The sequence below is a fragment of the Prionailurus viverrinus genome, chromosome B4, assembly GCF_022837055.1.
Source record: "Prionailurus viverrinus isolate Anna chromosome B4, UM_Priviv_1.0, whole genome shotgun sequence".
NCBI classification, from domain to species: Eukaryota; Metazoa; Chordata; class Mammalia; order Carnivora; family Felidae; genus Prionailurus; species Prionailurus viverrinus.
The window spans coordinates 31,988,631-32,004,790 of record NC_062567.1 but is presented as its reverse complement, the minus strand read 5'-3'; the positions used below and the strand labels follow the sequence as shown (position 1 = coordinate 32,004,790).

Below are 16,160 nucleotides of genomic sequence, written 5' to 3'. Positions count from 1 at the left end.
GTATCAAACCAAATTAATTTATATGTATGTACTTACTAGAGATTTCAGATTTTGTATTTCAAATTATGCAGATGGAAGTGGCTCTGACACCTTACTTAGGTGGTCAACTGACTCTTGGACTCAGTAATGTCCTCTGCTTAATGACAGTGAGATACCATAGTTTCCATGATCTGATATGAAGGAAGGTATCTGAAGGTTTAGGAAGATGGAAATGTTGATATGTACTTATGTGTAATATGCATACCCATACCCTCAACCACATTCCCTGAGAAGGCTTAGAAGACCCTCCCATCACTAAGATTTTGAGAAATAAATTAGTGAAGGAGTACCTGCATCCTTTCAAAGCTCTGTAGTTACTCTCATTTGTAGACTAGATATGGCCATGGGGGATGCTACACTGATTTCAATATGTTCAATGAAATCCTGGAGTTAGAAAGATCAAGAGACAGCATGTCACTGCCTGACAAGGTGAACACATTTACTACATAAAGGGGAGCAGGTCCTTATCAGGGAAATACAAATCAAAACCACACTCAGATATCACCTCACGCCAGTCAGAGTGGCCAAAATGAACAAATCAGGAGACTATAGATGCTGGAGAGGATGTGGAGAAACGGGAACCCTCTTGCACTGTTGGTGGGAATGCAAATTGGTGCAGCCACTCTGGAAAACAGTGTGGAGGTTCCTCAGAAAATTAAAAATAGACCTACCCTATGACCTAGCAATAGCACTGCTAGGAATTTACCCAAGGGATACAGGAGTGCTGATGCATAGGGGCACTTGTACCCCAATGTTTATAGCAGCACTCTCAACAATAGCCAAATTATGGAAAGAGCCTAAATGTCCATCAACTGATGAATGGATAAATTGTGGTTTATATACACAATGGAGTACTATGTGGCAATGAGAAAGAATGAAATATGGCCCTTTGTAGCAACGTGCATGGAACTGGAGAGTGTGATGCTAAGTGAAATAAGCCATACAGAGAAAGATACCATATGGCTTCACTCTTATGTGGATCCTGAGAAACTTAACAGAAACCCATGGGGGAGGGGAAGGAAAAAAAAAAAAGAGGTTAGAGTGGGAGAGAGCCAAAGCATAAGAGACTCTTAAAAAGTGAGAACAAACTGAGGGTTGATGGGGGGTGGGAGGGAGGGGAGGGTGGGTGATGGGTATTGAGGAGGGCACATTTTGGGATGAGCACTGGGTGTTGTATGGAAACAAATTTGACAATAAATTTCATATATTGAAATAAATAAATAAATAAATAAATAAAGGGGAGCAGGAACAAAGGTAATCAGAATGCTTTTGGCCAATTGGGATCTCAAGTGGTGGTTAATTGATTGTATAGTAATAAAAGAGATCTCCTATTAAAATATTGCTAGATCCATGACAGGAGTCAACTATGACCCATGATCCAAATCCAGCCCTTACTTATTTTTATAAATAAAGTTTTATTGGAACACAGCTACACCCATATATTTACATACTGTCTATGGCTGCTTTCCTGCTATACCTGTAGAGTTAACTAGTTATGACAGGGACTGTTTGGCCTACAAAGCCTAAATTTTTACTATTTGGCTTTTGTCATTAAAAGTTTGCCAACCCAATGAGAAAGAATGAAATATGGCCTTTTGTAGCAATGTGGATGGAACTGGAGAGTATTATGCTAGGTGAAATAAGTCATACAAAGAAAGACAGATACCATATGTTTTCATTCTTATGTGGATCCTGAGAAACTTAACAGAATTCCATGGGGGAGGGGAAGAAAAAAAAAGAGATTAGAGAGGGAGGGAGCCAAAACATAAGAGACTCTTAAAAACTGAGAACAAACTGAGGGTTGATGGGGGGTGGGAGGGAGGGGAGGGTGGGTGATGGGTATTGAGGAGGGCACATTTTGGGATGAGCACTGGGTGTTGTATAGAAACCAATTTGACAATAAATTTCATTAAAAAAAAAAAGTTTGCCAACCCAGAGGTGCCTGGGTGGCTCAGTCGGTTAAGTGTCCTACTTCAGCTCAGTTTATGATCTCACAGTTTGTGAGTTCAAGTCCCACATCAGGCTCTGTGCTGACAGCTTGGAGCCTGGGGCCTGATTTGGATTCTCTCTCTCTCTCTCTCTCTCTCTCTGCCCCTCACCTGTTCCCTCTCTCTCTGTTATAAATAAACATTAAACATTTTTAAATAAATAAATAAATAAATAAATGTTTGCCAACCTGGATCTATATAACTGAAAAACTTCTAGTTCTGTTGGTTAAAGATCTGGTTTGAGTCATTGCAATGGAGACTCATGATCTTTCATCCAGTTTCTAGTCCTAAGCCAATTCACATATCCAGAGACCGTTGGTTAAAGGGGAGACACTCTGCAGAATGGCCACAAGTATATACAGCAAACATTCCTCTAGGACTTCCCTGAGGATATCTGTAGCCATTTACCAGTAGCTGGGCACTGGAGAAAAGGAAATACCCAGACTAATAAGGGATCAGTAGATACAGGCTCTGAATTGAAGTTAATTCCTAAGAATCCAAAACACCACTGTGTCCCACCAGTCAGAGTGGGGGTTCACGGTGCTTGGATGATAGATATATACCTCACAGAACTGTGTCTGATCAAGGAACTAATTTGGCAGCAAAAAAAGTATAGCAACAGGCTCATGCCCATAGAATCTCCCACAATACTCCATTACCCAGAAGCAGCTGACTGAATTGAAAGGTGGAAGGGCTTACTGAAAACTCAGTTATAATATCAATTGTGAGACAGCATCCTGAAAAGATGGGGTCTAACAGGCTAAAATACATGCTTTGAATCAGAAGCCATTATGTGGTGCTATCTTCCACACAGCCAGAATATATATACTCTCTGAATCAAAGAGTAGAAGGGAGAGAAGCTCCTCTCACTATTATACTTAAAAAAAACATTGGCAGAATTTTTCACTTCCCATTCAGCAACCATGAACTCTTCTGGTTTGGAGGTCTTAGTTCCCAGTGGGGAAGTGCTTCTATCAAGGGCATGATGGCTCTATTGATTTGGAAGATGAGACCACCACTTGGCTATGTGGGAATCTTTATGCTGAACCAACAGACAAGGGGGAAAAAAGAGTTACTCTACAGACTGGAGTGATTGATCACAATTGCCAGTGAGAAATTGAGTTGCCCCTACACGTAGGGGACAAAGAAAACTATTTCTGGAACCCAGAATACTTCCATGCCCAATAGTGAAGGTTAATGGAAAACTATAGCAAACAAAAGGAAAAGTTAAGACTCTTGAAGATTCAGACCCTTCAGAAATGACAGTTTGGGTCACCCTATTAGGATATTTTGGGTCACCCTATTAGAAACTTAAGTTTCTGGCTCAGGGCAAAGAAAAACATAAGTAAGAAGGGAGAAATATCAACTATGACTTTGTGACCAATTACAAGGATTATATCAGTTTTACATATTTTCTTTTTGTGTACATATTTATTTGTAAATTGTAACTATTTTCTTCTCTCTTATTCCTTCCCTTATTATTTTATATATACAAGTTGCTAAAAATTAGCTCTGTAGGGGCACCTGAGTGGCTCAGTCAGTTAAGTATCTGACTCAGGCTCAGGTCGTGATCTCACTGTTTCTGTGTTAACAGCTCAGAGCCTGGAGCCTGCATCAGATTCTGTGCCTCCCTCTCTCTCTGCCCCCCCCCCCTCAAAAATAAATAAAACATTAGGAAAAAATTTTTTAAGAAAAGAAAATTAACTTTATAATTTAGCCATTATGTAACAAAATTTTCAATGGAACTATGACCAAATTTGAAAGTACTGAATACAGTCAGCAATGGGTATAATGTCTATTGTGACTATTTTCAGTTTGGAGAAAGTGTGAGCACTGCTTCCTTGTACAAAGAACAACTACAGCTTTGTTAGGTGGAAACAGAGTTGTTTCATTGTTGTTTAGAAGTTTAAATGTGTGCAGGAAGGTACATATGGAAGCTGAGTTGCCCAAAGGATAGACTGCCAGTTACCAATTTATTGTCTTTTTTTTTTTCCTGCCCCACCTTTGTGATACAAGGGCTGGACCCTGTAAACATTTCTCCTTTGCCAGATGGTTTAGTGTTAAGATTTGTCATTAGATAAAATAGGTAATACTGGAAGGACACTAGGAGGCAATAGTAGAAAGAAGGGAATTCCTTCAATGTGCTATTTCTTGGTGCAGCAGCCACCAAGTTCTGGTGTGTGGGAGGCTTGCTAGAACTCATCTAAGTAGCCCTATGGACTGGCTTCATTTGCACTCTCTGACAAGTGAGTCTGCTTCTACAGAGTAGCTCTGACCCAAGTTTGTCACCCTCTGGCAGATTTTCTCATCCCCCACAGGCTACATGTTCCTGTAGCAGTCATACCCTTCCCTCCTGGTTCATCTCCATCAGTCCTAGAAGCAGAAGCTGTTTTCTGTGATTGCTACTTCCAGATCCCTTATAGTCCTCTTTTATCCCATTACGTAGTTAATCACCTTGGACTACTTAGACTTTGCACCAAACTCTCCTTGTTCAAATTATTGGTGTCATTTCTGTTCCTGATTAAACTTTGACCAATACACCACCTCAGAGCCCTTGCTCTTCCCTCTGTCTGAGACAGTCTTCATCTGGATAATTGCATGCTCAAATATAGCTGTTGACGGACTGCTGTCACTGTCCAGACTGTCCTTCTTGTAATTAAGCTAAAGTCTCTGATGCAGCCTCTATTCTGTGAAACAAGATGGCACAGATCCAACCACTGAGCACCATGCCTGCAACCAGGATAAGCCCAGGGAAAGGGAAAATGCAAGGTTTACTGGGGATATAAACCAGACCTTGAGTTTTGACTCTCAATAAACCTGCCTGAGAATAGTATTACCACTACCCACAAGCTCTAGGAATAGCATCAAGGTTCTTTTAGAGCACAGGATTATATTCCATTTGTCCAAAAATGTATTTAGTGTCCTTACTATGTACCAGACACTCTTCAGGGCACTGGATATACAGCAACACTTGGCTCTGATTTACCCCTAAATTTTTTCACAGTTCCCTCTTCTACACAACTTCCAAGCATGCACTGGATAAAACCGCATCCACAGGGTGTGGCCTCCCCACAAACCCAGCTGAGTTTCAAAATGGGGCCTCAGAGGCCCCTGCACACAGTTGTGCTCAAAGATGCCCAGCCTAGGATGATAGTAGAAGGTGGCATCCAGCAGCACCAACTGCCAAGCTTTGTGCCTGGTGGAGATTGTGTGAGCCCAGCAAGTTCTCATTTTACAGTAGTATTGCAACAGGAGGTTCTGGAACCTCAGATCCCACCTGTACAACACCAGTGCAGATCAAGGTGGATCATTCAGGACAGTAAGAATCTTTCCAGGGCTGGCCTATGCAGGAGCCTTCTTATCTAGGCAGAAGGGTCAGAAGTAGCAGTCACCTTAGTCTCTGGCACTCTCTGCTAAAACTTATACAAGCCCCTCAGACTGTGACTGGGTCACCTGCTGGAAGAAAGCAAAGGAGTATTGTTTCCTGGGATGGAAGAAAAGCTGTGAAAACCTCAGATGCATTAATGCTGAGACCAGCCAGCCTCCACTGGCTCTTATACCATTGTGGGGCCCCTGGGGTCAGTGTGTTAGTTTTCTATTGCTATGTAACAAATCTCCACAAACTTAGCAGCTTAAAACAACATACATATATTTTTTTAAGTTTATTTATTTGTTTTGAGAGAGACAGAGAGACTACGAGTGGGGGAGGGGCAGAGAAAGAGGCAGAATCTCAAGTAGGCTCCACACTATCAGTGCAGAGCCCAATGTGGGGCTTGAACTCACAAACCATAAGATCATGACCTGAGGCAAAATCAAGTGTCAGACACTTAAGCAACTGAGCCCCACAGGCACCCCAACATGCACATATTATCTCACAGTTTCTGTGGGTTAGGAGCCCAGGCATGGGTCCTCTGTGCACGGTTTTGCAAAACTGCAATCTAGGGGTAAGCTGGGCTGTATTCTCATCTGGAGGCTTGACTGGGGAAGAATCCACTTTAAAGTTCTTTCAAGTTGTGGGAAGAATTTAATTCCTTTGCAGTTGTATGACCCCATTTTCTGCTGGCAGTCAGCTGGGTGCCACTCTCAGCCCTAAGAAGCCACTTGCAATTCCTTGCCATGAATGCCTCTTCAAAGCCAGCAAGGGAAAGTCTTGTTCTAATCTGCTAAAATAGAGTTATATATAATATGACATAATCAAAGGAGTGACATCTTATTGGTTAGAAGCAAGTCACAGTTTCTGCTTACATTCATAAGGAGGGATTATACAAAGACATGGATACCAGGAGGCAGAAAATCATTGGGGAGACCTTGGGATCTGCCTGTCACAGTCAGCCTCAAAAAAATTCCAACTACATCCAACTAAGTAGTTTCAGAACATTATGCTTGCTTGGACAACACAGACTGTACCCAACAAGGTAAGGCTCTTGGCATTGCCCTCGTTCTTCATCTCACACTAAGCACCTGGAAGGAACCTAAGCCTCAGGCACAAGATGGCTACTCAAACTAGTTCTGGGGACAACTGCTTAGCACAGGATGAGGTAACTAGCCATACCTTCTCTGTAGCATATTCACTCTGATCCCCATCTTGTTGCCTCCCCCCAGATGTGGAGAGCTTTAGCCATATCTGGTCAAACCACCTTGTGCTTGCAAATAGCATGACTCAGCAGGGAGCCCAAAGCATTGTTAGTAACGTATGTGTAGACTTGACCTGAGCTTCAACATAACTCAAGATAAACAGGTACAGAAAAATAATAATAAAATTTTTAAAAAGATAGACAGGTCAGGTCTTGGAGAGAGACAAGATTCTGAACATAGTGAAACCCAGTGCACTGATTCCTCCAAACCTCATTCCCACCCTACCCACACTCATCCTCTCCCCAGTGGGATTCATCCAGATTTATTCAGTCCTCATTGGAGACTCAAGTGAGGTGGCAAGACTGCGCCCACACCTAGGAGCTTGAGTAACTTGCTCTGACAGTCCAGCTGAGAATTTTCCTGTAGAGAAGAATTACCTTCCCTTTATTTACAACCCAAATTGGGGAGGCCAGAGCACAAGTCAGCCAATCTCCTCTGAATCTTTAATGCTCTTGTTCTAAGACTATGAAAGCTCTTCCTGATTTGAAAATACTGGAAGGATGAAGTAGCAAGCTCAAAGCCACAGGCTTCTGGGGAGGACCAAATTAGGTAACACATTTGAGAAAACTCTGAAATGTTATCAAGTGTGTACCACCCACCCCCCACACACACAGTTAGACAACCTGAGCCTGGCTGTAGAGAGAGGACACAAGAACAATAAATGTTTATTTTATGAAGGACTAAAGCAAAGAAACAGCAGGAAGAAGCCCTGCCCCAGACACAATATTTAAAGGAACACAAACTTCCTAGTGTAAGGGAGGAAAGACTCTCAATAAGAACTTCAAACATTAGTCAAGCCAAAACTTAGCACTGGCAAGCCCTTTTAGCAGGTAATGGTGGATGCTGTACATGAAGAAACCTGAACAGAAGAGGATGATCATGAAGGATAAGGTGATGAGGGTGTAGATGGACATTCGCTTCTCCATGGTCCCCCTGATCAGGCAGAAATAGGGTCCTGGACAGCTCTTGGTGCTGCAGTGAATGATGGCTTGGCTCACCAGGGGCAGGTGTTGGTACATGAGAAAAAATAAAAACACACACTGTGCACCAACCTGCAGGAGGAAGTAAAGGAGATACAAAAGCAAAAGCATCTTCTCCTGGTGGAAGTTCAGGATGGACTTCTTCGGGGAAGGGGCATGCTCCTGGATTCCCACCATGGAACCCTCCTCCATTTCACCTGCCGCTGACTCCACTGACTTGGCTTTGATTTGCTTGTGCCGAATCTGAGCCATGAAGAATTCCATGAGGAAGAAGAGGGCCAAGAAAATAAAGAAAAAAAAGTACCAAATTCCCACTACAGGACTGTTAAAACTTTTTTCAAAACACTCAATCAAACAAGTATTGGTAATGTTGCCATGGCACCAGAAATCTTCATGGATGGGAACCCAGGGCATGCGGACCACGTACACCACCACTCCATACACAGCGATGAACCCAAACCACAGCTGTCGCCCAATATAGTAGCGGGATTTGTCACCAGCCACTGAGTGTAGCACAGGGATCAGTCCAGCCACTGCCGCTGCAGCCATCTCTTCAGAATCTCAAGGGACCACAGAATCCAAGACCAGGAGGACTCCTGACAGCACCTCAAGAAGGGCAGGAAAGGAAAGAAGAACACAGTGTCAGAACTTGCGAGCAGGCGGCCAAGAATCCTAAGCACATCCAAGGAGATGGCTCAGGTTTTAGATCTGCTACCAGCTGTCAGTTTCATATCTTTATACACATGCAGTATTTGTGCCCCATGATATGGTTATTCCTCTCTCCACGTTTCAGCCTATGATAAAGGCTGTCCACTCTGGACACGCCCAACTGCACAACAGTTACATATCTCATCTTTCCTACTAGATTATCAGCTTCTGGAGGTCAGGAGTCAAACTTTATTCACAGTTAAAATGTCCATATCATCCGGTATAGATAATGACACATAAGGGTCTAATTAGACTTGATAAATGAACAAAAGGATGGAATGAATAAATGAATTTAACTATTCAGGTGTGTCTGGTTGTTCTAGAAGCCCTATGACAATCTCTATACTTTGTATCTTTGCCAGGAGATTTCTTAAGACTATAGAGAAAAATAGAACATTTCCTTTTCTTTCATGCACATGGCTTCTGTTCCATCCACAATTCTTCAGAGGGTACCTGTCACCATACTTTATTGATACGACTACTACTAATAATACTCTTTAAGAGTCCCCTTCCCTGTTTTTATGTTATTTTTGCTTCCCTTTCTTTACGTTCATCTGTTTTGTATCTACATATGAGTGAAGTCATATGATATTTGTCTTTCTCTGACTGACTTATTTCGCTTAGCATAATACCCTCTAGTTCTATCCATGTTGTTGCAAATGGCAAGATTTCATTCTTTTTGATTGCCAAGTAATACTCCATTGTGTGTGTATATACATACATATATATATATATACCACATCTTCTTTATCCATCCATCTGTCGATGAGCATTTGGGCTCTTTCCATACGTTGGCTATTGTTAATAGTGCTGCTATAAACATGGGGGTGCATGTGTCCCTTTGAAACAGCACACCTGTACCCCTTGGATAAACACCTAGTAGTACAATTGCTCAGTCATATACTAGTTCTATTTTTAACTTTTTGAGGAACCTCCATACTGTTTTCCAGAGTGGCCGCACAAGTTTGCATTCTTACCAGCAGGGCAAAAGAGATCCTCTTTCTCCACATCCTCGCCAATATCTGTTGCTTCCTGAGTTGTTAATCTTGGCCATTCTAACAGGTGTGAGATGGTATCTCATTGTGGTTTTAATTTGTATTTCCCTGATGATGAGTGGTGTTGACCATTTTTTTCATGTGTCTGTTAGCTATCTGGATATCTTCTTTGGAAAAATGTCTCTTCCTGTCCTTTGCCCATTTCTTCACTGGATTATTTGTTTTTTGGGTGTTGAGTTTATCTTTATAGATTTTGGATGCTAACCCTTTATCTGATATGTCATTTGCAAATATCTTCTCCCATTCCATTGGTGGCCTTTTAGTTTTGCTGATTGTTTCCTTCACTGTACAGAAGATTTTTATTTTGATGAGGTCCCAATAGTTCATTTTGGCTTTTGTTTCCTTTGCCTCCAGAGACGTGTTGAGTAAGAAGTTGCTGCGACCAAGATCAAAGAGGTTTTTGCCTGCTTTCTCCTCGACGATTTTGATGGCTTCCTGACTTACATTGAGGTCTTTCATCCATTTTGAGTTTATTTTTGTGTAGGGTGTAAGAAAGTGGTCCAGGTTCATTCTTCTGCATGTCGCTGTCCAGTTTTCCCAGCACCACTTGCTGAAGAGACTGTCTTTATTCCATTGGATATTCTTTCCTGCTTTGTCAAAGATTAGTTGGCCATACGTTTGTGGGTCCATTTCTGGGTTCTCTATTCTGTTCCATTAATCTGAATGTCTGCTCTTGTGCCAGTACCATACTGTCTTGACGGTTACAGCTTTGTAGTATAGCTCGAAGTCTGGGATTGTGATGCCTCCTGCGTTGGTTTTCTTTTTCAAGATTGCTTTGGCTTTTCGGGGTCTTTTCTGGTTCCATACAAATTTTAGGATCATTTGTTCTAGCTCTGTGAAGAATGCTGGTGTTATTTTGATAGGGATTGCATTGAATATGTAGATTGCTTTGGGTAGTATCGACATTTACCAATATTTGTTCTTCCTATCCAGGAGCATGGAATCTTTTTCCTCTTTGTGTGTGTTTGTGTGTGTGTGTGTGTGTGTGTGTGTGTGTCTTCTTCAATTTCTTTCATAAGCTTTCTATAGTTTTCACTGTATAGATTCTTTCACCTCTTTGGTTAGATTTATTCCTAGGTATTTTATGGTTTTTTGTGCAACTGTAAATGGGATCTTGATTTCTCTTTCTGTCGCTTCATTGTTGGTGTATAGGAATGCAACCGATTTCTGTGTGTTGATTTTATATCCTGCAACTTTGCTGAATTCATGAATCAATTCTAGCAGTTTTTTGGTGGAATCTTTTGGGTTTTCCATATACAGTATCATGTTGTCTGTGAAGAGTGAAAGTTTGACTTCCTCTTTGCTGATCTGGATGCCTTCTATTCCTTTGTGTTGCCTGATTGCTGAGGCTAGGACTTCCAATACTATGTTGAATAACAGTAGTGAGAGTGGACATCCCTGTCATGTTCCTGGCCTTAGTTTATCTGAACTTAGCTCTCAGTTCTTCCCCATTAAGGATGATATTAGCGGTGGGTCTTTCACATATGGCTTTTATGATCTTGAGATATGCTCCTTCTATCTCTACTTTCCTGAGGGTTTTTATCAAGAAAGGATGCTGTATTTTGTCAAATTATTTTTCTGTATCTATTGAAAGGATCATCTGGTTCTTATCCTTTGTTTTATTGATGTGATGCATCACACTGATTGTTTTGCAGACACTGAACCAGCCCTGCATCCCAGGTATAAATCTCGGTTGTGGTGAATAATTCTTTTAATGTATTGTTGGATCCAGTTGGCTAGTATCTTGTTGAGGATTTTTGCATCCATGTTCATCAGGGAAATTGGTCTGCAGTCCTTCTTTTTAGTGGGGTCTCTGGTTTTGGAATCAAGGTAATACTGGCTTCATAGAATGAGTTTGGAATTTTTCCTCCAATATCTATTTTTTGAAATAGTTTCAAAAGAATAGGTGTTAGCTCTTCTTCAAATGTTTGGTAGAATTAGAAAACCATCTGACCTGGGCTCTTGTTTTTTGGGAGATTTTTTATTACTAATTTGATTTCTTTACTGATTATGAGTCTGTTCAAATTTTCTATTTCTTCTTGTTTCACTTTTGGTAGTTTATATGTTTCTAGGAATTTGTCCATTTCTTCCAGGTTGCCCAATTTATTGGCATATAATTGCTCATGATATTCTCTTCTTGTTTGTATTTCTGCAGTGTTGGTTGTGATCTCTCCTCTTTTGTTCTTGATTTTATTTATTTGGGTCGTTTCCTTTTTCTTTTTGATCAAACTGGCTAGGGATTTATCACTTTTGTTAACTCTTTCAAAAAACCAGCTCCTGGTTTCATTGACCTGTTCTACTGTTTTTTTTATTTCAATAGCATTGATTTCTGCTCTAATCTTTATTATTTCCTATCTTCTGCTGATTTTGGGGTTTTATTTCCTGTTCTTTTTCCAGCTCTTTAAGGTGTAAGGTTAGGTTGTGTATCTGAGAACTTTTTTCCTTCCTTAAGAAGGCCTGGATTGCTATATACTTCCCTCTTATGACAGCCCCTGCTGAGTCCCAAAGGTTTTGGACTGTGGACATTTTAATTTCCTCTTTAACTTCTTCATTAGCCCATTCGTTCCTTAGTAGGATGTTCTTTAGCCTCCAAGTATGTGTTGTCTTTCCAAATGTTTTCTTGGGGTTGACATTTGAGTTTCATAACATTGTGGTCTCAAAACAGGTATGGTCTGATCTCGATCTTTTGTACTTGTTGAGGGCTGATTTGTGTCCCAGTGTGTGATCTATTCTGGAGAATGTTCCATATGCACTTGAGAAGAATGTGTATTCTGCTGCTTTAAGATGAAATGTTCTAAATATACCTGTTAAGTCCACCCAGCCCAGTGTGTCATTCAAAGCCATTGTTTCCTTGTTGATTTTCTGTTTAGATGATCTGTCCATTGCTGTAAGTGGGGTGTTGAAGTCCCCTACTATTATGGTATTATTGTCAATGAGTTTCTGTATGTTTGTGATTAATTGATTTATATATTTGGGTTCTTTCACGTTGGGGGTACAGATGTTGGGACAGTGGAAAAACAATGCACATACTATTTACAAATAAGTGTCCATTTATAGCAGAGTGCCTAGCACATAGTAAATGCCCAGTATGTGCGTGTGGATGTCCCTTGTTCCAACACCAGCAAACATGGTTGTTCTCCAGGGTCCACTGGGACCTTTGCCTGTGGGGAGTCCACACAACCTACCAAATGTCTTCTCAGCAGAGGAACCACTTCTCCCTATGTGGCCCAAGGATCCCTCGGACCTCACTGTCTGCTCCTGGGGATTCACTGTTCCCACCAGAGCTCCACCAGGTATCAAGTCATGGAGTTTCAGACTCTGTTCTCTCTTGTTCATTGAGTCATAATGGTATCCACACCCTCTCCTTTCTCCTTTCTCTCTTTCTTATTAATTCTCTTATGGGTGTTTCCACTCTTTCTCTTTTTCTCCAGCTATTTTCGGGGAGAGGGCTTTTCCTGTACTCTCTCCACTGTCTCTGTCCTCTCTCCACAAGCAAAAACAGGTCCCTACCCTCCATGGCTTCTCTCTCCCTCAGTTCACCTCTCCGTGCCATGTACCTGCCGAGTTCTGTGGTTCAGTTATGCAGATTGTTGAGTTAATCCTCAGATCAATTTTTTAGGTGTGCAAGATGGTTTGGTGTTGATCTAACTGCATTTCAGGGAAAAGAGATTTAAAAAACTTCCATGCTGCTCAGCCATCTTGGCCTTGACCTTTCTTAAATCTTTTTATTAGCTTAATTTGGGTAATCATCAATGGTTGTCCTGTTTTACATGTGTTCTTGTACATGGCAGTGACCAATCATTTAATTTGAGATTTAGAATATTTAACAAATTTTGAGGAGCTTTTTGTGATGAAATACACATTAACACAGAATCTACCATTATGATCATTTTGAAGTGTACACTTCTGTGACATTGAGTACGTTCACACCCTTGTGTAACCATCATCACCATCCACCCCCAGAACTTTTTCATCTTCCAAGACTGAAGCTCTGCCCCTAAACAATAACTCCCTTTTGCCCCCCACTCTCTCTGAATCCCTGGAAACCACAACTCTACTTTCTGTCTCTAGGAGTTTGAATACTCTGGGAACCTCCTCTAAGAGAAACCATGCCATATTCATCCTTTTGCGACTGGCTTATTTCACTTAGCATAAAATCTTAAAGTTTCATCTACATTGTAGCAGGTGTCAAGTTGTCCTTCCTTTTAATGGCTAAATAATATTCCACTGTATGGAAATACTACATTTTGCTTATATATACATTCATTGATGGACATTTGGGTTGTTTCCACTTTTTGACTGTTGTGAATAAAACGACCATACCACACTGAGATATCACCTCACGCCAGTCAGAGTGACTAAAATGAACAAATCAGGAGACTATAGATGCTGAAGAGGATGTGGAGAAATGAGAACCCTTTTGCACTGTTGGTGGGAATGCAAACTGGTACAGCCACTCTGGAAAACAGTGTGGAGGTTCCTCAAAAAATTAAAAATAGATCTACCTTATGACCCAGCAATAACACTGCTAGGAATTTACCCAAGGGATACAGGAGTGCTGATGCATAAGGGCACTTGTACCCCAATGTTTATAGCAGCACTTTCAACAATAACCAAACTATGGAAAGAGCCTAAATGTCCACCAACTGATGAACGGATAAAGAAATTGTGGTTTATATATACAATGGAATACTACTTAGCAATGAGAAAGAATGAAATATGGCCTTTTGTAGCAACGTGGATGTAGGACTCATGTAGGAGCTCATGGATGTAGGACTACCCAGTAAGCCTGCCAAGAGCAGTGGTTGATCAAGGAGAAGAGCCAAAGGGGGTAGATGGGACAGTGGGAAAACAATGCACATACTGGGCATTTACTATGTGCTAGGAACTGGAGAGTGTTGTGTTAAGTGAAATAAGTCATACAGAGAAAGACAGACACCATATGTTTTCACTCTTATATGGATCCTGAGAAACTTAACAGAAGATCATGGGGGAGGGGAAGAGGAAAAAAAGTTACAGAGAGGGAAGGAGACTCTTAAATACTGACTCTTAAATACATAAAAGACTCTTAAATGCTGAGAACAAACTGAGGGTTGATGGGGAGTGGAAGGGAGGGGAAATTGGGTGATGGGCATTGAGGAGGGCACCTGTTGGGATGGGCACTGGGTGTTGTATGGAAACCAATTTGACAATAAATTTCATATTAAATAAATAAATAAATAAATAAATAAATAAAACGACTATTAACATGGATGTACAGATATGTTTGACTTTCCAATCACTTCTTGTGAGTATATAACAAGAAGCAGAATTGCTGGATAACATGGTAAATCTATGTTTAATTTTTTTGAGGGATCACCACAATGTTTTTCATAGCAGCTGTGCCATCTGCATTCCCACCGGCAATACATAAGTGTTCTAATTTCCCCATGTCCTTGCCAACACTTGTTGTTTTCTGGGGTTCTTTTTAAATGCTTTGCAATTTACTGAAAAATTGTCACAGCTAGTGCTTAAAAGTCTTCTTCAAAGGTGTCTGAGACTCAGCAATATTTCTAAATTACCCCCAAGAATCAGTTCACATCACTCAAATAGTCATACATAGGAATGAGAGGCAGGCTCCAGAGTGAGCTCATGGATGTAGGACTACCCAGTAAGCCTGCCAAGAGCAGTGGTTGATCAAGGAGAAGAGCCAAAGGGGGTAGATGGGACAGTGGGAAAACAATGCACATACTGGGCATTTACTATGTGCTAGGCACTCTGCCATAAATGGACATTGATGTATCATTTATTCTTTAGAACAACCTTATGAGATAAATATTCTCAATTTCTAGACAAGAAAACTGAGATTTAGAATGGCTAAGTAACTCCCCCATGATCATTATATAGCCAAGTACATGGAGGAGTCAGGATTAGAAACCAGAGTGTCTAACTTGGCAGCCTAAACTTTGGATTTCATCTGCTTTGCAAGCGCATGGTCCAAAGATAACAAGGAGGAAAGGAGGAAGGCCATGGTGGGTCTCCGAACCCTCACCTGCGAACTCTCATGGGAAATAAAACAGTTGGTGGTCAGACTCACAGATCTTTGCTTTCCTTCCTTCAGAGACAGTTTTGTGGCCAAATCCCAGTCACTCAAATTGAAGCATCAAATCTCTGGTAACATGTGTTGAGTGGTGACTAAAAGGGCAGGTTTTTACTGCAGTGGCTGGAGTGGATCCAGTCTGGACCATTTGTGTCCCTGCTTCTGCTGCCACAGCTCTGAAGCCCTGCTTTTTCTCTCCTCTCCTATGTAAAACCTGGTGGTCAACGGGAAACCTCTCCTTCCTCACCAACTGTTCCTCTCCTTAGAATCTCTCAGCTAGCTGCCCCATTGGCTATGCCACCTGCCTGTCTTCACAGCCTCTACAAATCATCACTCTCAGAAAAGCAGGTGTAGGAGAACCTTCAGATCAAGTATTCTATAGTGTAGAATGGAGGGTTTGTACAGGGTCAGGAGCCTGCTTGGAAGATTGAGCCAGGGCCCTGGTGATATCCAGGTCATGGTCTGTGCTTTTCCTTATCTACTCCTGGATTCAGATGCCTCAATAGTATGACTCTGAAACAGACTATCAGCAGATTCAACAAGGAGTAGCTAGTACCTTTCCCATTCTTCTCAAACCTCCAACCCCTTTCTGCTACACTCTCATCTCATTTAAACTGAAAAAACAGTGATTGCCAGCCAGGAAACTCCCTCATTTTCCAAATGAGTCCCAGATCCC

The 16,160-nt window shown here is 41.3% G+C and overlaps 1 protein-coding gene across 3 annotated transcripts; it reads right to left on the bottom strand.

Moving 5' to 3' along the window:
* Window positions 1-7,296: 7,296 nt before the first annotated feature.
* LOC125170870 (uncharacterized) lies at window positions 7,297-15,705 on the bottom strand. 3 transcript variants are annotated; one of them, XM_047867759.1, is made up of 2 exons: window positions 15,437-15,705; window positions 7,297-8,248 (listed from the first exon to the last, which is right to left on the bottom strand). In XM_047867759.1, the coding sequence occupies exon 2, from the start codon at window positions 8,189-8,191 to the stop codon at window positions 7,451-7,453; it is 741 nt and encodes a 246-aa protein (XP_047723715.1). In that variant the 5' UTR covers window positions 8,192-8,248; window positions 15,437-15,705; the 3' UTR covers window positions 7,297-7,450. The 3 variants fall into 3 exon arrangements, with proteins under 3 accessions (XP_047723715.1, XP_047723714.1, XP_047723716.1); XM_047867758.1 differs by having other exon boundaries at window positions 15,482-15,705; XM_047867760.1 differs by having other exon boundaries at window positions 7,297-8,238; window positions 15,482-15,705.
* Between the last annotated feature and the right edge of the window lie 455 nt (window positions 15,706-16,160).

Excerpts from the sequence above, each read along its gene's own strand:
- LOC125170870 (XM_047867759.1), bottom strand. The coding sequence starts at position 8,191 with ATGGCTGCAGCGGCAGTGGCTGGACTGATCCCTGTGCTACACTCAGTG.